This window comes from Paramisgurnus dabryanus, chromosome 12 (genome assembly GCF_030506205.2).
Source record: "Paramisgurnus dabryanus chromosome 12, PD_genome_1.1, whole genome shotgun sequence".
NCBI lineage: Eukaryota > Metazoa > Chordata > Actinopteri > Cypriniformes > Cobitidae > Paramisgurnus > Paramisgurnus dabryanus.
In genome coordinates this window covers 224,910-247,593 of record NC_133348.1, presented here as the reverse complement: position 1 = coordinate 247,593, position 22,684 = coordinate 224,910, and the positions used below count along the sequence as shown (strand labels likewise).

The following is a 22,684-nucleotide window of genomic DNA, read 5'->3' as shown; positions in this document are numbered from 1 at the left end:
CTGCCGATATATCGGTCTGACTCTAATATGAAGGATGTAATACTACTCTATAGGTACTCAAGATTAACATGATATAAGCAAAAACAGTGAGTTTTAAAGACACAATTGCAAAACAACAGAAGTTACTTTGCATTGACTGGATTATGAGAGTATATTTTGCAATGGTGGCCATAACAAATGGATTAAAATTGTTTGCAGGATTATGCCCGAAGACCAAAGCTCTCATCAATGCGCTTTCCCAACCATGGAGAAAACATTTGATCAGCTATTCAAGTTGTTCACATAATCCATATTCCCAGTCGTATAGCATGTGCTCTGAATTTTCAAGTATTGTATTCGAAACACTCAAATATCCTTTCTTTTTCAATTTTTGCACCGTCACGCCCAGCTGCTTTCGGATCAGTTAACTCCCTGCAGGCTAAAGACTGCATTCGATTTTCCTTGAAATGCACACAGGGAGAAGCGCTAAAGTGAATAGCCGGTTTCTACTTTTTTTAAGGCATGATGGCATGAATATAACACTAAAAGCATGAGGAGTTATTAGCAAAAATCTGATAAACAACAACCTGAATGAATGAGTACAAGATAGACATGAAATACTTGTGCATCTAAACACTAAATAAGACATTGCAAGAATTATGAAGAACGCCATTTAATGTATAAGCTCCAAATTAATATTCATCATAACAGGCAAACCAGTATGAATTAGACAGCATGTCCTAATCGCTCAATTGGACGACATTCAAAATAGCCAAGAGGGACTAGGAATATTTGAATACGTAATGTTTTAATGTCTTGACATTAAGAATTTGACATTTAATGTTCTTTTGGTTAGGAATTATTCACATCAAGTGCATTAAAAACACACTGGGGAATTTAGGACACGTGCCAAGATTGGGATGTGCTGAGCTTTAGTACTACAATGAAGAATAAACATAACATACTTTTAGAGTGCTGAAATGTTGCTTGCACGCTAAGTGTCACGGGTTTATCTCGATGGCCACACCAGGTTTCTGTTCGAAGGCTGTGCAGCGCCGCCATCAGTATTTGGCACCTTATTGGATTTTCCTCCTCCATACTGAGACATTTCTGATTGCATAACAATATGAAGTCAGTGGCCACTCCATCAAGAATGCTGGGCCATAAACAATAACAGCACGGTGCATGGATGCCTGCCAATCTCAGCTAAAACCGCACAGCCTGTGTTCCTGCAACACTGAAATACTTCATCATATCATATATAGCACAACAAGGAATGGGTCATGTTAATCACATATTTTAAATAACCTAAATGTAAATATCATACAGGTTCAGAAAAGGTACTAAAGCCATCACTGTGGTGGTACCTTTTACCCAAGGAGTGCATGTTGGTACCCCAAAGGTACATATTTGTATCAAATGTATAATATATATATATATATATATATATATATATATATATATATATATTATACATTTGATACAAATATGTACCTTTGGGGTACCAACATGCACTCCTTGGGTAAAAGGTACCACCACAGTGATGGCTTTAGTACCTTTTCTGAACCTGTATGATATATATATATATATATATATGTTACAAAGTGGTACATATTAGCACCTTTATTCTGAGAGTGTATAGGATTTAAAATCTGCATATAGGAGGAAACCATGTGCAGTTTAACCACACGGCAATTTCAAAGAGACAATGCAGTCACCAGGCCTGTGCTATACTACACAATGCCAATAATTACATTCTGCCCTGCTGATTGATCGGGACACAATAGGAGATTGTATTGCCATCAATAACGCTGAAATGCTTTAAGCCTGTGGCATGGGCGATATATAAGGTTGCTTGTCTTTATTTAGAGGTCTGCCATTCGTCAGGGCTCATTTCCCTGTAATGATACGCCTATCTTGGGGTTTATAAATGGAGGAAGATTTTACATGCGAGGGTTTGATGCAGTAATTACTCTTTAAACACACATTACACAGAGCTCGCATAAAACTGGATTGTTAACGCCCCTCCACCAGCCTGCACAACATCTGAGACTAAAAAAACTAATTCCTTCAAATGTCCCTGAAGATCGAAGCAGGTTTCAGACCAGATCGAAAGACTTGAATAGGTTGGCGGACCATTTTTCTAATCGTATTAGAGATGGGCGTCTTTTCTTCCCTTTCAGTTCACGAACTCGTGGCTCTGTGCCGTTTAAAAAAAACAAGTGACTGCTTATCCCAGAGATAAACCAGCATTAAGAGTAATAGGTCCATTCATAAATGTCATCAGAAGAATCATGATAGTTGACAAACAGTGTTTGAGTTGGGATTATACAACACTGGCGGAGGTTGAGGACGGTTTGACTTTACCGTAGTAAAATACTGCCATCAGGTGTTGGAAAGGATAATCAGAATGATTTGCATGCTTATTTAAAACTGACTACATAACCTACAGTAAATGACCTTAATGACGGCAGCGTGCACTTTTACCATATGACAAGATACCCTAAAGGGTTTTTGGAAAGCCCACGCTTGAGCAGAATTTTAAATCACAGATCTACCTGTAAGTACTTAATCAATCATTTTTTTCATCCTTTCTATTAAAATTTGTAAAATTACAGACTTTATTTTGCATGAAGCTGCTTGAAGATGATTTGTAAATTGATTTGCATTGTAAGGTACATTAATTAAAGCACAGAAATGCGCAGTCGGCAGTGAGTTAGTGAATTTTCTGTGAGTCAGGTTCACATAAAATTAATGAAAATGTCACTTTTATTTCAAATTTAAAGCTGTATTGTTAAGTAACGAATGTGTTAGGAACAAAGAAGCGCAGACATAGAGAGCACGCGTCACATAATAACAAAAATAAAAGCTAATATCTCACCACAGATTTTAAAGGAACAAAAACAGAAAATAAAAAAACGATTACATCACATTATGGTGTTTAACTAAACTGTCTCTCTTCATTACCTCATTACAAAATACAAAAAGACACAACCATCCAAACAAACTTTACACATTGGCTGTTGACTACACTTAAGATAATAGCACATCACTGTTAAAAATAAAAAGTTGTTTTAACTTTAAAAAAGTAAGTTATCTGGTTACCTTAAAATTTGTTCAATTCAACTTAAAATATTAGCTTTTTTGAGTATAATAATATTTTCAAGTTGAATTAACTCCAAATTTTAAGGCAACTAGGTTAGATACTTTTTTTTAAGTTAAATCAACTTTTTATTTGTACAGTGCGTGTCTCCTGATAAATGCATTAGGCCCTTTGGATAACACAATGTCTGATGAAAGTGGCAAATTATTATATTTCTGTGATTTTTTTATAAGGCTGCTTGGTTTTATTAATCTGTGCTTTTGTCAACAGTATAGGCAATTTGTTTAGAATAAAGGTCTGCTTTCTTTACATTGCAGTAACTTGGAGGGAATGATTAAGTAAATACACCCAAGTATTAACATTGAATACTTAAATAAATGTAAACATATACATCTTTTGAGGTCTGAATATTGACCCGCTTCAATTAAAAAACCATTACTGGAGCATCGTTCTGATATTTTTAGGAGTGGATTCATCATTCAGGTGTTTTGTGGTGAACCTGGGGAAAATAGATAATAATCAAATTATAATTTTTAAACTAATCTTAGTATTGTTCTTTCAATGCAGGTTTGGATACTTACTTGAGGGCATTGAGAAGCCCTTCGACATTATCCGCTGGCTGATCTTTTAAGACTTTAATGCATCCCTTCATCTGGAGAACAGGCGTACATCACATATTATAGAAAATGTCATTTTTAATCAAACAAAAAGGAAAGTCATTTGACTGCTTGAGGAAAGATGTACCCTTACATCAATTTTCGAAGATTTGTTGAAGGCACCGTTTGGATGCACATGGTCGTAAAGGATAATAACCCCCACCATCACCCTCATACAAAAGAGGAGCGTGTCTTCACTGTTGAACCGGCTTGTGTATTCTCTGTTAGCATTGAAAAATACTAAGATTACTGGCACAATTTTATGTTAAACAAATATGTACGTCTCCAATAATACAAGAGCTTCTGAGAATAAAAGCTGGCTCTCCGAACTCATTTGTATATTATACAAACAGTCCGCTTAAATCCCTATAACTACAATACTGATTTGACTGGCTAATGCCATGACAGGAGTGCTTATATTTAGTTTAACAGCTCTGGGATATTTCACTTTTTGGGGGCAATAGATTGGGCACTCACGGTGTCTCCAGCATGACTTTGCACACACTTGCCATGGTACTCAGACAATCTGTGGTGTTCTCAAGAGGTAACGTCTTATTCTGTAGAGAAAAAGACTCACTTTAGCACCAATGAATAAATATCAGTCTGATCGACAGTATTTATACCGGCTAAAAGAAAGGGAGAGAAAAGCAAAAGAGCAATACCTCGGTCACAAAGTTTGTAGTTGCTGTGCTCAGGGTCTTCAACATGGGTGTGGCCTCAGCATAGAACAGAGACATTCTGTTGGCCATTTCATTATTTACTTCATTTTCAATATCAAGCTGGTTGGGGAAAAAATACAATATGTGAATTATGAAACAACTCTATACTCGGGTGTCAGGTGCCTAGACTTACATTCATGTTGTTTAGTCGGTTTCGACTGATCGTTCTTCTGTAATAGCTGAAATCATTCTGGATGGCTGGAATTCTCATCTAAACAAACATAACTATTTAACAATCATGAGCAATGCATTTTGTTCTTAAAGAGCGACAAAATGTATTTAAATAATAACACTGATTTAGCTTGGCACCTTAAGCTCATCAAAGCGGAGGGTGAAATGTAAGATTTCGGCAAACTGTTTAGCAAGGGCCTGTTCCCTCTCCAGATGCTGAGTGGGAGTGAATGGTGGACACGTTAGAGACTCCAACAGGCTCTGCAGCGCCTCCTCTGCATAAAGAGAGGAGAAATCAGATCAGACACACAGCACATTTTCCAATTTATTTTAAGGAGAGAATATATGTGGATGTACTTATATATGTGAACATATATGTTGAAACATGTGAAATCCAGGCGAAAGTCTCATAATCTAATTATGAGATTGGGAGCATACAAGTTTGATATCAATCATTGATTTCACTCTTTGATATGGCCTTACTCTATCAAACACCAACGTTTTTCAAATGTTTTTACCTCAACTTAGACGAATTAATACATACCTATCTTTTTTCAATGCGTGCACTTTTAATCTTTGTACAGCGCCTTGTGAATGTGTTAGCATTTAGCCTAGCCCCATTCATTCCTATAGCAGGGATGAATTTAGAAGCCACCAAACACTTCCATGTTTTCCCTATTTAAAGACTGTTACATGAGTAGTTACACGAGTAAGTATGGTGGCACAAAATAAAACTTTTGTTTGGAGCAATATGAATGAATGGGGCTAGGCTAAATGCTTACACATTCAAGAAGCGCTGTACAAAGATTAAAAGTGCACGCATTTAAAAAAGATAGGTATGTATTAATTCATCTAAGTTGAGGTAAAAACATTGTAAAACAGTGGTGTTTTCCTTTAAAGATATGAGGATTATATTTTTATAAAATGTTCTCTAAGTAGGATGATAATTCGTAAAACAAATCACAATTTTTTTTTATTTCAGATGAGAAACAAGTACCTAGTTTTAATGAAAAGGCATAAAATTTCTTTAGGCGAATGACAAGGGGACACACAGAGTTCCAGGCCCTCTCCTGAAGAAGCATGTCATTGGGATTTTGTATTGCCTAAAAAAACACAAGAAAGTCAGATGAAATATAAATGGCAAGAAAAATAAAACCAACAAATACACCTAACACTCAAAGCAAAAGGCATTATACAATTTCTTTTAACGTTTGTGGGCATGTCAGACCTACATCTCGTATTTCCTGGCCCGCCCCCTTATAGGCCTGCAAGCCGGATAGGATGCTCTCCGACTCCTGAAGGACAGCGTTCACCTGGTTCCACACGTCTCTCTCAGTGTCTGTCGGCTGTGCGTCTAATAAAAATACACTTGATGAGCACACAGCACACACACAAGCTAATTCAACAAATTTGTTACATTAGATGAGAACATTATCAAACCAAATGGCTTTTGTGAACAACTGATGCTAGACTTTTGTCAGCAAAACACTTTTGTTATTTTTTGCCATTTCTTTTAAATACTTCAATTGTAGCGTTATATGTACGAAGTTAGTTTATTTACAGGTTGATATACATTTCACTAAAAGTAGGGATGCACCGATACCACTTTTTTTGAATACGAGTACGAGTACTTGCATTTCAGTACTTGCCGATACCGAGTACTTAATAAAAAAACATGATTTAAATTTACAGGTAACAGCTTTAGTCATATAATTTAACAAAAAAACAAAGGAATAGTTTTCTAGTTTGTTGTAAACTCTGCCTCTTTGGACAACACAAGAGGCATTAACCCCTTACACGCCGCTCAAACATAGACATTTCTCAGACCGTGGTATCGATTCCAGGTATCGGGGGACTTTTAACGAGTACTTTAGAAAATGTGGTATCGAGGCCGATACCCGATACCAGTATCGGTATCGGTGCATCCCTAACTAAAAGTGTGCTTTTGTTTTCAGCCTTTAAAATAAATGCTACATGAAATGATAAGTTGTTATCTAATGTAATGACATCCATACATTAGGTACACATTAAGTGTCCACATATTTTGGGGGGCACCACACACACAGACACACACAAATGTACATGACACATTCAGCACATATAAAACCAATCACAATTTTTACTTTCTTCAAAGCTTTCCCAATTTTACATGTATCAAAAGTGATTTGAAGAGTATCAATATCTGATGGCTTCTAAATGTATTCAAACAAAAAGCATCACGATCCAAATTAGGGCTCTTAAGAAAATGAAGTACTTGGAAAATGTTGTACATTTTGGGTAACTTCCCATTAAAGCCTATGGAGTGTAATATAATTGGACTCGAGTTAAGGATTACTCAAGGTTATACAGAGGTAAAGGTTTGACAGGTAGAAGACCTCAGAATGAGACAGGGAGATAGCACAGAAACCAATAGCAGACCAATTATAAAAATTTAAAATAAAATCACAGAGCAAGAAAAAGCACAGCTGCAAAGAGTACAAAGATCATTTCACTAAAATCAAGCTTTTTAAATGCAATACAAATTGTCACACTAGCATTTGGGTAAGTGAAATAGAGATTGTTAACTCATGCACATATAAGTCTGCAAACAACAAATCAGAGTATTTTGTTTCATTTCAAAGAACATTTACAAGATTGCACGTTAAAATAAAAAGAGAGGATATCCTACATTTTCGCTCGCACTCAATCAAACTCATTTGCACAAACAATTTGCACATGCAAAAGCATTACCCAGCTCTGATTTGCTGTTGCAGGACAGGTAGATTTGCAAGGACAATTCTGTCAATGGTACTTGCAAAATGTTAGTAGCTGGAAAAAGTGACAAGACACCAGCCCAGGCAAAAGCTCTGCTCACTTTCAAAGTCAAGGAAAAAGTTTGGCCCCTGATCAAGCTCTGTGCAAGTGAGCACTTTTAACAGATTCCCCATTTGGTTTCTGAAACAGAAAAGCGAGAAAAGGGGTGGAAAAAGAGAGAGAAAAGGTTGAATGTCAAAGACAATAATTTAGAATCACATGCCCATAAACACAGCATTCCCTTATCAGCTTCACATGGTGAAAATATGAAATCTAATAGATTAAATGAATTTTCACAAATAACTTTTTTTGAGAAATTTGTCAGCACGTTGCATTGGTTCAAAAGACAAATTTTGGAAATGTGAATTTACAAAATGTGAACCAAACATTTTTTATCATTTCATACCATTCAGTCACCAAGGGAATCAAAAGGAAAAACTGTCATATAGGAGGATTTAAATGGTCAGTTCAGCTCCTCCTGGCACTGCTGGAAAAAAAACATTTAGTTACAGAGTCTCGCCAAACCCAGACTCCACCTCCAAAACTTACTTTCAAAGTCCAGGAAAAAATGTGGATAGTTCTCTATTTCCCTTGTAAGGACTTTTAGAAGATTACCCATTCCAGCGAAACCTAATCGAGATATAATGATAAAAAGAACATGTTTACGTGAAATATTTAGCTTACACCATTTTAAGGTAGTATGCTAGATGTATGACCAACAAGCCCTAATCTCTCAACACTGCGTGGCTTGCTTCAGTACAGTAAGTTGACAGAAGATGCTCTCTGCTGTCTATTTAGAGTAAACACAGCCTGGCTTTTACTACATTTGACATCAAGGCTCTTTTGTATACAAAAGATCTTATTCACAGATAAGATATGACAGATTGCTGCCCTCCTATTGTTGATAATGTCAGTAAAATTTGAAAGGTGGTATTTTTGCAAAGTTATCATGCCATAGAATCTTATATATAGGTAATATTTTAGTATTTACTGAAAAACATCCCGTCTGAATATCATCATACTGGAATGCCTTGTAAAACAGCTGCTATGGTGTCATTTGCAATGACAGCATGCATTACGTGTTTTAGAAACTATTTTGTCCTCTGGCTGTGGGTGGTAACTCCAAATTTACAATGACCTCTAAATTATATGAGGAGAAGTAAGCTAAATTACTAGATAGGCTTTACATCTGCTTATCATTATAGATAAAGGGTGGAGAAACTAGCTCCAGATCTAAATTATAACTCATTTTTTATTGTTTATACCAAAAATCCTTTAATGTGCAAATCATGCCAATTTGCATATTATCCTTATATAAGTAAGATAACTACATACACATTTAGACTGAACTCCTGGGTAAGAAAACAGAGGCATTGTTTCAAACATGGCCATTGATGTATTACATTATTTCTTCAGCAGAGGGCGCAAGTGCACACTACATAATAAGACACAGGCAGCAGTCGCTCTCATTTCTTAAAGGGATAGTTCACCCAAAAATGAAAATTCGGTCATCATTTACTCACTCTCATGTTGTGACAAACCTGTATAAATTATTTCTTTGTTCTGATGAGCGCAAAGAAAGATATTTTGAGGAATGTGTGTAACCAAACCAATCAAAGACCCCATTGACTTCCATAGTAGAAAAAAATTACAGTATATATGGAAGTCAATGGGGTCTTTGATCGAATTGTTTACAAACATTCCTAAAAATATCTTCCTTCGTGTTTATCAGAACAAAGAAATAATTTATACAGGTTTGTAACAACATGAAAGTGAGTAATATTTATATTTTTGGGTAAACTATCCCTTTAACGGCTCTATAACAGGTCATCTCAGCCAAAATACTTGGCTTTTACATTTGTCTAGTGTGCATACACATAGAAATGCATTAAAATTGTATCCATTGTTCAATTTTTTTTAATCCAAGTCAGTTTGATTCTCCAGATGCACTTCTACGCAAGAGGATGTGTAGACAATACAGTTTCTTCAGTATGTGGTTAACCGCCACACAAGAGTGCAGATTCAAACAAGCTTCCTGTCAAACCATCGGAAAAAAACTCATGCAAAAGCATGAGAAAATTGTCACTTGGTGGATGTGAAACAAAGCGGGCACAGAGCATTTGGCCCATTTCTAAGCTCCGTCTGTGTGATTGCGTACATCTCTATGAACTTTATTCATTATACAAAGTGAATCATCACAGTACAACGTGTTTAACTGGCACGCCTGCGCTCAAACAGCACTGTCTGCCCACATACTGCCTATAATATAAGCCATTACATATGCATCTGAAAACATATGCACGTGCATACGGGCCTTGACCTGCATGAGTAATGAAGTGACCTTATGGTGTAATGTTGGGAGGGATTTTAACAGTCTGTGCAGTTCAATGAACCTTCAACACCGTGCTTGTCAAATTAATAGACCTTTCAAGAGTGCTCTAGTGCCCTGCACGTGCTTTTGGGAGCTAGTATGGAAAAAATGTGAAGTATGAGGATGAGTTTTAAACTGGAGTAACCAGGAAAGTTTGTGAGGGAGTGTCATACAAAACAACTTTCGATTTAAACTAGAAACAAACAAACACATTTTAATAAAGGGAAACTGATGCAGGGTGATATGTTTTTCATGCCGACAGCTGTACATGGGCATTGGGGTCACTTTTATAACTTTTTCTGGGCAATATATTGAATATTAGAATTTTGAGATAATTGTGCAGTAAGATTATTTAAAATTACAGAATGTCATAAATAAACAAGAAATATAATTGTGTACATTAACTAGGTCTAAACTTTTCTAAACATGTTTTTGCACTAAACATTTGAAATGCATTAGAGCAAAAAACAAACAAACAGAAACCTTTTTAACCATTCTAGAGCAATTATGTATAGACATATATTGATTACCATAAAATTTGGTCACAGTTAATATTGAAACTATACTTTTATGAATCTAAGGGAAACAGAACCTGACTTTTTATCAAATCAAATGCTAGCCCTAACTGTATGAGCAGTATGATCTAATATACGCTATAACTGGGGAGTTAGCCGACATTGGCTTAACTAAGCACCCACTACTATACGTTACATTATTAATACGCTCGCTTGTAAAGTTTATTCATAGCCGCTGTATTTTGCTACTTATGTTGTTGTCTGTCGATTTTTCTGTGTTTTCCCCTGCTTCTATTAATGTAAAGCTGCTTTGAAACAATTACCAATTGTAAAAAGCGCTATATAAATAAAATTGAATTCAATAACGTATTAAATATAGTGCAGTGTGCATGTTAACACAAAGTGTGGCCATTGGTAAAAGCACTAAACTATTAAAGGAAGTGTATGTAGGTTTTTTACTGTACTAAAAAAAGTTCACATATCTGTTTCTCTGAAAAACAATGCTGTAGTCAGTTATTCTCTTTGTGAAACGTGTTTTTTGGATTGTGTGATCCTGCCCACTGCCAATTAGTGATAGGACAATATATTGCAGAGGCCAATATATCGGCCGATATTTGGATTTTTTTCGGCAGCGACCGATTAATCTTTTCAATTGGCCAGTAAATTTCTCTATTACTTAAATATGATGTTTGTAATAAAAAAGACAATGTCACTCAATTTAAATCCAAAGTCAGAGAGACAGTAAAATGACCATTTATATCATTATTTACTTTTTAACATGATGTTAACACCACACTAGTTTATTACACTTATTCAAACAGTACCATGAGATGTCAGATCTACATTAATTATGTCTCATAAATATGTTTTAAGTACTTCAAAAGGTATATGTATAAATGTTATGCATAACTAATGTTTATTTATTTTGACCAATTTTCGGTTTGTCTCTTATTTACTGTAATAACATTTGTGTTATATCGGCCTCTTATCGGCTGTACAGCTTTTTTAATATCAGTATTGGCCATAAAAAAACCATATCGGTCGACCACTACTGCCAATGTACTCAATAGTTTATTTATTTCGACAGCTCGGTTGCCAGTTATCACAATTGCTTAAATGAGACCACAATATCCCATAAATGCGACCTTCGGTTGATGCAACCTCTGAAATAAGATCAAGATCAAGTAAAACACGAGTGGGTTGTAATTTGCAGACATCTAAAAACATTGCAAATGTAACAATGAGCAGATACACTTATGCTTTCGATCGTCAGCTGCCTTCCTGTATGTGTCTGGCAACCAGAGAAGGGACAGGAATATCCAATAGTCTCCAATATTTTTAAGTTAGCTACCACATTCAACCTCTAGAAGTCAATGTTACACACATCTCCTTCAATGCTGCAATCCTTAAAGGATAATTCTGGTATTTAACACTTTGAGTCTCATTTCTGGTTTGTTTTGGATGAACTACAGTGATGGACACAGACATTTTGACAATGGGTCGTGTCTTGACTTTTTGACTCGTTTAGAAGCGTCTCTTGACTGCTTCAGAATGGAAGTCAATGACCATGCACTAACATGTCATTAAAACAACACTTAACGTTCATTTTCAAAACTGTGCTACTCACCGAGTGGTTTGTGGTGTTCGTTGACGATTAAAAACAAATATATTGGCTCAATGTATGATTTCAATCTGTGTTATTTGCTATAGTGGAACTATTTTTTCAGATACCTTACAAACGCGTATATACTTCCGCTCTATATTTGAGTTTGAAGCGTTAGCACACTCCCGACCACTTGATGGCGACAACCACTTTGCAATACAAGTACGCTCGGTGTCTAGCGTATAGACAGTCACAATCGAGCTCAACTTCAAACCTAAAGCTGGTCACTGAGCAATCAAATACGGGAAACATTTCTTCTGAGAGAAACCGAGCGAAAAAACTACAACCACATGTAAACAGACCCTTTTCTGTTTCCCGGCGGCGGAGTGATATATCAGCGAGCAATGAGTCTTCCAAGAGAAGTCAATGGAATTTTACAAAATGCCAAATAAAACACGACAGAAACTGTATTTCGCTACACAACTTGTTTTTAATCATCAACAAACACCACGAACCACTCGGTGAGTAGCACAGTTTTGAAAATGAACGTTAAGTGTTGTTTTAATGACATGTTTGTGCATGGCCCTTGACCTCTTTCTGAAGCAGTCAAGAGACGCTTCTAAACGAGTCAAAAACTCAAGACACGACCCATTGTCAAAATTTCAGTGTCCATCACTGTAGTTCATCCAAAACAAACCAGAAATGAGACTTAAAGTGTTAAATACCGGAATTATCCTTTAACTTTTTATGGTTAAAAATTGACAAAAATCCGTTTTTGAGCGAGTATGCATAAGGTCTCCTTACCTTACATGAATTCAAAACGGCAAGGTTATTATACTAATGATTTATAATTTAAGATTTTGGGTCTGATTTTGTGGGAAATGTCAGTTTTTTTAACAAATGTAAAGATAAGTATATAAAGTAGCCTGCAGTTTTATGATTCAAACAGAGATGGCGATATAGAGGCAAAGGTTTGCAGCTTTAACAAAATAGACCAAATTGATTATCTTAGCTGCTTTGCCTTAAGTTCAGCCCATCTGCGAGTCAGAGGCAATATAGATGTACATTAACGCCGAGCCCCCCGCTGCCTTAGGATTTCGATAAAATCAAAAGCTTCTGTGCTTTGCAATTAAACCATGTATGCTGCAATTAAAGGCCATGCGAGCAGAACAATAAGCCACTTTATCCATGTCTAAAAAGACCTCTGTTAGCCTCTGCCTGCTGAGCAGCTCATAAAGAGAGCAGTAAATGAACTTATGCATCACAGTTAGTTTGAAACAGAGCTCACACCCGCACAGGTCTTACATATTTACAGCCTCACAAATTACTGGTTTATTCACTTCCTAATGAGGTTCCTACAGTGACAGTGTTGTGTTTATCAAATCTTCATATATGTTATGAGAGACATCGGGTCTACACTTCAACGCTTCCTGCTCTGTGGGTACTGAACGCCACGGCACTCATTCAGAGTTCACAACAGTTGTGTATATTGTCTGTCTGTGATTCCTTGCTCATTTGTTTACACCAAAAGGAAATGAGAAGCACACTTTTATGAAACTTGCAAGCGTGATACAGCTGTACAACTGATATTGCAGTAATCAACAGGATGCCAGACAGTGCTGGTTTATGATTATTACCTTTTCTGGATGAGATCGTTTGTTTTCTTTTAGATCATCCACTTGTTCTTGATTCTGAAACAAAAGGAAAGTGAAACAAATAAGTTGTGCAGGTTACACATTAACTTATTTGTTGTTGACAAACCTAATTACATTTAGAGTATGACATATATAAACATACATGCATAAAGAAAAATTATAAAGGAGTAATAATTAAGTTTGTTTGTTTATTCTTATTGCCATTCCAGTGTCTATAGCTATATTCATGGCAAGAAAAGATTAACCCATACAAAATAAATCTTAATAATTACTTATACTATTAAGTAATCAAAGGTAAAGCATACGTGTTGTCATAATTTTGATTCATTTAGAAACAGGAAAGGGAAATTAAACCATCAAGCATTCATGCAATGATCATGATGAAAGCAAAAAAACTTGTGAAACACCATTAGGACGCCAAATGAACACATCGATTTGTCAATGAAAAGGAAGCTGTCATAATGATTAAGTAATTTAGGTCCCTACAGAACTGCCTTTACAAAGATAGGCCGATACAAACACATGTTGACCTTTTGTCCCTGAGAGGCTTGTTCCTTTTGTCATCACACAGTGGTACTCACGGTTTCCATCCCACCAGACGGCGTTCCAGTTTTACACTTCTTAATTTCCGTCCTTAGATGAAGATCACTGATCCCAATTAATATATTGGCTTTTTCTGCCCTGACACATCGATACGGACCAACAGTATTAATAAACCCAGGCTGTCTAATAAAGAGACAGAGATAAAGAACTCCCACCCTCCGGCTCGCCTTCCATCTGTCAGTGTACGTACGGCTCACGCTCCCCTTCCCCCTTTAAAACCTGGAGACAGGGCATGGAGGGACCCTATGGGGGCTCTGCGATAAAGTCATATGCCCTTATATGGGCGTACGGCTTCCAGACAGATGAGCCGGATGAGTGGTCTTTCCTTCTCCATCGCTACACCTTTCTCTCACTAAAGAAGCCATCAAGCACCCTACTCCCCCAGCCCGCATGCTCTGAAAAACCAAAGGTATTTTAAGATAAGCAAACACCATGATACAAATGCTGCACATGGCATTGACGCCAGTTGGGCACCTTCAAAAACAGAGTGAATAAAATTTTTATTTCTTTTATAATTTACTTTAGAATATTATTTTGAAGAATGTTGGTAACCAAACCACACTGGGCCTCACTGAGTTCCACTGCATATCCACATTTCTCAATATATCTTATTTATAGGATTGTATTTCTTTATACTTCTTATACTTATGTGTTCCAGAGAAAAACAATTCATATAACTTACAGGCTTTAAATGGCATGACAGTGAATAAATGTAGGGATGCACGATCTTGATTTTTCATTCCGATTTCCAATTATTTTTATTCTTATCAAGCATCAAACAAGAAAAAATGAAATATACATAAACACATTTATTTGGTATTTAACAGGCTAAACTGGGTTTTGGCTATTGAAAACAATAGCTGTAACTATCTGAAAACACATTTCAGCCCCACCAAGTTTTTGCTAGCAGTTGAATTTCACCTATTGTTTGTAACTGACCAGCACAAATCTAAATTATAACAATTGGTAAGTCTTAGAAAAGACAGACAGAAGTATCCAAATTGACCGCTGTGCACAGATTTCGAAATACTTCCACAAAAAAAAGACATGTTTGTGAATGATTAAAACTGTAGTGTGCACGTGGGCGCACTTTCAGAAAAATACAACAACAACAAAAACGGTTGCTGATCGCGCATAAGCAAAAAACGTCCGTTTCCGATTTATGGCCGGTCAACAGGTGCATCCCTAAATAAATGGCAGAATGTTATTTTGGGGTGAACTATCCCTTTAATGCGATTAAGATATTATTTTTAGTATTTCTCTCTCACCTAATCCCAACCCATTCTCCAACCCATACGATTGCTTTGGTCGTTTGTCCATTTCACCAAATACGACCAATAGAAGCATTTACTACATTAGCTCCACTAACGGCAGCAGGTAAAACTTAATATATTAGGGTATAAAATTTTATATTGGGGTATAATTTTGCTATGGTGACATGTACTGGGATAAGATTTTCAATTTAAACTGCGAGAATCCATTGTATTTTATTACACATTACACATATTTAGGGCAAATAACAAACACATTTAATTATTATGTGATAGTAACACAGCATTCAAAACAGTCACAACTTTTTAAAAATGTACTTAAAATATTCCAAGTGTACCGAGGTCAAACGATCGATTTATTTGAAAAAAAAAAAGAGATGCAGCAGCAGGGTCTAAAATTAACTTTTTGTCTTACCTGCCATGGGCACTGGTACATGGAAAAAATCCACCAGCCAAACATATTTTTACTGGCCAGAATAATAAACCGCCTTTTTTTGTCACCATATACATTAATTTAATTTTCTGTTTGACAAAGAGTTGTTTCTGAGACTTGGAGCATAGAGACGTTCTGTGGTTAGCTCACCTCTTCCCCAGATTAGTTACTGGCAAACACATTATATTGCATTACTATTTTGGTATGAAAATCACCCGCCAGTGTGGCAGATAACCTTTTGAGTTTAGTCGCCAAACAGAAAATCTATACCCGCATTTGGCGCTTGGCGGGTGTTAATTTCGAACCATGTGCAGAAGTGATGACAATCTGCTGCAAATTTCAGAACGGTGTTTACCGATTCAAACACTGCCGCCAGAAGAAGCGATGATAAGTTAGTTAGTTAGTTAGTTAAAGTTTATTTCGGTCAATTTCAAAATAAGAAAATAAAAAAAAGACAATTTACAAGCAAACATAAACACAAACATTAAATTGCAATATAAACAATTATTTAAAAAAAAAGAAAAGGTTGACCGAAAAGGTATTGGCTGAAGCGTATGCTTATTACGCCAATCCTTTTTACATATCATTTGTTTTACACACAACACAAAGACCCAAATTCATCTTGCATGTAATGACTAAAAGAAAAGAAACTAAGTTTGATTTGTTTTATATAGTGTAATCTTTTTTTTATATATAATTTCTTAAATCTACTAATGGATTTGCACATTTTCATCTCGTCATCGAGGCTATTCCACAGTGTAACTCCTTGAACTGACAGACTTCTTTGTTTAACATTAGTTCTAATTCGGGGTTTACTTAACATAAGAGTTCCTCTAAGATCATAGGAGATTGATTTCATTTGAAACAAGTTCTGGACACAGTCAGGAAGTTTATTATTTATTATTTTAAACATTATTTTAACTATTTTGAATTCCACTAAGTCATCAAATTTTAATAAATTGGAATTTGTAAATAACTTGTTGGTTGGGTGAAAATAATCTGTTTTATTTATAGTCCGTATAGCACGTTTTTGGAGAATTACAATTGGTTTTATTATTGTTTTGTATGCATTTCCCCAAATCTCTACACAATAAGTCATATACGGCAGTATTAGAGACTGGTAAAGTATTTTTAAGGCCTTTAAATCAAGAATATGTTTTGTTTTAGACAAAATAGCCAGAGTCTTAGAAATCTTTGACTTTATGTAGGTTATGTGGGGTTTCCAACTAATCTTATGATCAATAATGACCCCTAAAAATTTAATTTCATTTACCATTTCTAGTTCATAATTGTCAATTCTTATCTCGACGTTTGTATTTATTTGTTTGTTACTAAATAACATAAATTTAGTTTTTTTTACATTTTTTTAACATTTTCATTTCTGCTTTCACTATGTCCAGAAGCCGTCCCAAATTTTGATTTGAACAAAACAAAGTTGTATCATCTGCAAATAAAACACAATTTAATTGAGTAGACACATTACAAATATCATTAATTCATCTATGATTGTGAAAAGGCATTGGCTCTCGTGTGTCTCGTGACCGATTTCAGCATTACGTTAGCTTAGAATGTAAAGCACTATTGGCTCTTGTGACGGACTACGTCATGCTGGTTTATATTTGAATAAGATTGACTGTGTGTTTTGATTCTTCATATCAAGTAATCGTATGGGTTCAGTTCGGCAGGTTTACAACGTGAATGGTTTGTTATACTGTTTTATGCAATAAATACCTGTGAATGTACTTTTACTTGCGTGTTGTGTTTTATATGGTTGAGAAGTGGTTGGGTTTAGGGTAAGTGTGGGGTTAAATGCTCAAAAATATTTTTAAAACCATAGATGTTTATGAAACCGTTTCTACATTTACAAATTCATAAAAATGGAATGTGTCTTAACTGATGTATAAGGCAAAAACCTTAAAACGTAACAACAGGTTGTATAAGCTATTGCCGCTAGAGGACACTAATCCCTTAATACATCACTTTACACCGTAATAAGGTGCTTGCACAAACGACATATGAAGTCGTTTTTTTGGAGGACAGTCTCACTAATCCAGATAATGAAATCAGGAAAAAAACTGAATTCTCAGACAATAAACATTTTTTTCAGAACGCATAGTGGAATTTTCCATCGACCCCAATAAAACAAGCTGCACTATGCTGAATAGCATCATTGAAGATTAAACAGAAAATACAAAGCAATTCTGGATTTGAATCACATCACTAATGGAATATTTCTGCTAGAGGCCAAAAAATATAGGACAACTAATAGCCACAAATAATATATTCACAGTTCATGCGGCTGTTCACAGGGTATTAAATACATTCTTGGCTCACCTGTAAATTGAGTGGATTTACATTTACATCTATGCATTTGGTAGATGTTTTAATCCAAAGAGACACACTGCGTGATTACATTATCATACATGTGTGCCTGAGAGTCGAAGTTCGAACCGATGACCTTTTGGGCTACTAATTCAATGCTCTATTTGAAAAAACAGGAAAACTGAAACCACATAAATATTTCTTACCAAGCAGAATAATGTTGTTTTTGTTTATCTTGATTGTACAGCACTTTGGTCTGTTGGTGCAGTTGTAAAGTGCTCTATAAATAAAGGAAGTGAACCGAAGAATATTTGAAAAATTGTGTCTCTGTACCAAAGGGAATATGTGGCTCTTTTCTGTGCATATTTATGAAAAACAATGCAGGTCATTGTGTAACTTGCAACATCACTGATGCGAGAAGCCAATCTCTGTCTGTTCGCATCTCTTATAAAAATGTGAAGACTCACACTCACAGCAGTTGTTGTTCCTAGATAGCATCCAAGAAAAATCCTCATGTCACTTCAATTAGTGAAACTTCGACTATTGTTCTAGCATTTTATTTTAAACCCATGCATTATGTCAAAGTTTCCAGACAACTGACAAGTAACATTTATTAACTTGCCAAGGCCAATTTGTACTTGCATTTGATGCTTTCTGAGTGTTCAATGGACCCTGGCTGTCTCAAGAGCTGTTCTTTCCAAAAACGCCTGATAGCCACACATGGGTATAAAAATCTCCCTAGCAACTAACAGCTTTTTGCACAGCAAAGCACATTTGAACAGCTTTCCTCTGGGGCAACAGAACCATAGTAGTATGGATGATGAGCACTGCTGACCTAGAAACAAGAGGCAGGAGCAGTCAAGTCATCTTTAGCTAAATCTAAAATAGACAGGTCCTACAAATTTATATATTTTGATAAGTGCATCACAAACTATATCCAATGCTTTGGTTTTCTTGCTATGTTCTTATCTTAAGATAAAAAACTACATGGTTTAACTGTATCTGTATCTAGTTTATTTAAAATGCATTAACATGATTAGCAGAAAATAACTAATCATAATTCAAATCAGATAGAAACATTTAGCTTACAGCAAAATAACTCGTATATACTGCAAACTAATCAATATTAAGTAGTTTTTTTTTTAAACAGAAGACTCTGACCAGCTGCTTAACTCCAGGACAACACTGTGTACCTGCCAAGGGGCAGATGGGCCATTCAAATGACCCAAGCTTAGCCAAATGATTTTTAGCATGAAATATTCAAACTTCCAGGTCTCACTTGTCTGACACACATAGCACCCTTATCAAGTCTATAACTACACACATATGAGTTTAATCGCATAACAGCAATCAAGGCAATGCATAAACATGATGTCATCTGCTGAGAAACTGTTGCAACTGACTAAAAGATAACTTAGCTTAATCATTTCACTATGTTGCAGTGTGGTCAAGGACTAAGTCAAACCACATTGTGGTCAAACAGAAGGTGATTTGTCCTGAATGACACTACAATTTCATGATGTGGTCAATGGCTAGGCCTGGGGCGTTAACCGGATTACCGCCATACCGGGGTCACGTGACCCATGCCGCGGGTCTGAGCTCCTCACCGTCATAACCGCAAAAAAAAAAAATAAACACTTGAAACATTGGTCTGCACTTATATGTGGGGATGTTATACACGCAGCTTGTTAACAACTGCATCTTGGTAACTGAACATTTACTGATATGATTTTAATAATAAAATTGTAATTGAGTAGAAATACAGGTGATGTTGTCTGTCACTCGTTAAAAGTAATACAAACATTTTATCTAATTTGAACGTGCAAACAACCGCAACAGATCAACAACAGAATCAGGTTTCATACATTATCAAATTTTCACGCAACATAAAGAGCACGCGATCAGTCCGAGGATTAATATCCAAAGAGGTTAGATTGTCTCTTTTTTCATCTAGCCTACAACCGTAGCCATTTCTAAAGCAATGTAATTTTATTATTTGTGAACATGTCGATAAGGTAACATGCAAATATAAACATTCTGAAATGAGCAGTCAGCTCTACACACACACTCACACACACACACACACACACACACACACACACACAAACAATGTTACATGATAACAGGTGAGAATGAAAACTTCCTGTTTGATGACAGCCACAGTGGAAAGTAACAAAGTGATATAAATAGAATGATTTGAAGGTCATGAGCTTGTCATGCACAGATATTTGCAGTCTCCTAGTAATTCAGAGAAGCTGAATAAAAGACTTTGCATAAAAGTACAGTAACAGTACACAATATTCACAAAGGCCTAACCAATAACAGTGTAGTAAAACAACCATTTCCTGTCTCTGTCTCCACAACAAGCTCATTTGCTGTGAGCGGGCATATCTCTTGGGGTTTCTCTCCGATTCATTGTTGCTAAAATAGGATGACCAGCATCGACATTGGAAAATGTACTTATTGATCTCATATGGGATCATAGCCGTAGAAAATATCTATAAGAGATACTGGGTGAATCAGCAAAACACTCACTGATTCAAATGAACCCTTCAACAACATGATAAAGGACATATGCAAATTCAACACAAAATGTTAAATTATACTGAAATTAAAAGGTAAGACAAGCACTAGGCTGGAGAACATGCACTTCTTACGAGCAGATCTTAGACGGTTTATGCAAAGTGTCCAACAGACAGAACAGAGTCCTGTAAAGTCACTTTTACTCTTAAGCACATATAGACTGTTTATGTTATAAAAAATCCATGCCGATAGTTTTTGCGAGTCCGTTGCTTCATATCATTATGAAGTAATTCATTTGCTGAATAGATGCTGCATTAGCAAAGAAACAACAGCAGGAACCCAAGTCTGTTGTCTTACAGAACGGTAATATTAGTAGTACCTAAAACGGTTACACAAAAATACATTAATTAAGGCTGGGCAAAAAAACGACCAGAGAATCGAAATCGAATCGACAGCTTGTGAATCGAAATCGTATCGATCTGGAACATCTGAATCGATACCCAGACCTATGTTTAATGTCATGATTATTACAAATGTTAAAGGAATAGTCTAGTCTTTTGCCATATTAAACTATGTTATTACCTCAACTTAGACGAATTAATACATATCTATCTTTTATCAATGCGTGCACTGTACAGCGCGTCGTGAATGTGTTAGCATTTAGCCTAGACCCATTCATTCCTATGGTACCAAACAGGGATGCCACCAAACACTTCCGTGTTTTCCCTATTTAAAGACTGTTACATGAAGAGTTATACCAGTAAGTATCAGGGCTCGAAATTGCGACTGTTTTGGTTCCATATGCGACCAAAATTTTATCTGTGTGACCTTAAAATATATTTGGGAGCATTTGTGCGACTGCCTATTTTGTTGTGGTGTGACTTGATTTAGATTGTGTATGCTGTTCCAGGTTCAGCATTCTCTTCAACATTACATAACCAATCAAATTTCACCTTTAAGTTCTTGCGTTTAATGAATAGCGCAGATTGGCTAATATGAATGGCAATCATTCCTTGTTGCCGTGCTACGTTGGTACGCAAAGCGCGAAAATGTGAAAAAACGAACCGCGAGCATGAAGAGATTGAGAACGAGGCGACTACAGCCAATGTTAATACTGTATTAATTCATAACGACGGTCCGGATTTAAATGCAACTTCACAACCGGAAAATAAGGCTTAACGTTAAACCTTTCGGAGAGAGGCTTAAAGATTACGAGTGGCTCCGCTATGAAAATGACTCTATGTTACTGCGTCTACTGTAAATCCTGTGAAACGGAGGTTGCAGGTAAAACGGCGTCGGTGGCAGAATCCATACATTTTAAGCGCGAGACCTTGCTTAAACATGGCGAAAGTGCCAAAAACACAAGAATTGTCGTGACAAATGTGTTCATTATTGATGGAGACACCGACCTGTCTATCAAATAGTGTTTGATGATGTTTGTGCGCATCCTGCTTGAGGGACATCCGACAGAAATCCTTGTATTCCATGTTAAGGTGGAACACGACAATGCTGATGGTATGTTTTTAAAAACATTGCCTATTTAGTAGAAATATCATCCTGCTAATGCAGTTATCAATACCAATATATATTAGCCTTCTATATAGGGTCACTTTTGTAATGTCACCATCAATCAGTGTTTTATGTGTTTGCTAGATTTTCTATTGTAATCATATTTGTGTTTCCTGTAATTGTTAAATTATTATTGCTGCTATATTATTTAAACAGCATTTGGGTATTATTATAGTAATCTATGCAGCAAAAAAGACCAAATTTCAAATCTTGGCCATAGGATGTGTAAAGCCCAGTTGTGGTGTTTAATTTTTAATAAAATAAATCTATTAACTTATACATTGTAGTTGTGGTGCTTCATAATTTTTGGATGAGTGCGCCTACATTTTTGCTGGTGCTCCTAACTTTTTAAAGTTGGGAGCACCAGTGGTACCAAATAAAAAAGTTAATTTTGAGCC

General features: G+C 36.0%; 1 protein-coding gene across 11 annotated transcripts in view; it reads right to left on the bottom strand.

Moving 5' to 3' along the window:
• Positions 1-2,719: 2,719 nt before the first annotated feature.
• The window catches only part of fam49a (family with sequence similarity 49 member A), a 28,055-nt gene continuing 8,090 nt past the window's right edge, over positions 2,720-22,684 (bottom strand). For 3 of the 11 annotated variants that reach the window (XM_065268279.2, XM_065268284.2, XM_073816325.1), the window contains exons 2-12: positions 13,548-13,601; positions 7,483-7,562; positions 5,861-5,982; positions 5,626-5,731; positions 4,767-4,903; positions 4,591-4,668; positions 4,401-4,517; positions 4,216-4,295; positions 3,833-3,959; positions 3,664-3,734; positions 2,720-3,581 (exon numbers count right to left, since the gene is read on the bottom strand). In XM_065268279.2, the coding sequence (XP_065124351.1) occupies positions 3,518-3,581; positions 3,664-3,734; positions 3,833-3,959; positions 4,216-4,295; positions 4,401-4,517; positions 4,591-4,668; positions 4,767-4,903; positions 5,626-5,731; positions 5,861-5,982; positions 7,483-7,555 (975 nt within the window). In that variant the 5' untranslated portion in view covers positions 7,556-7,562; positions 13,548-13,601 and the 3' untranslated portion in view covers positions 2,720-3,517. Of the gene's footprint in view, positions 3,582-3,663; positions 3,735-3,832; positions 3,960-4,215; positions 4,296-4,400; positions 4,518-4,590; positions 4,669-4,766; positions 4,904-5,625; positions 5,732-5,860; positions 5,983-7,482; positions 7,563-7,970; positions 8,052-13,547; positions 13,602-14,146; positions 14,453-22,684 lie in introns of those variants that run through there. The other 8 variants (XM_065268285.2, XM_065268288.2, XM_073816326.1 and 5 more) reach the window with 5 other exon arrangements.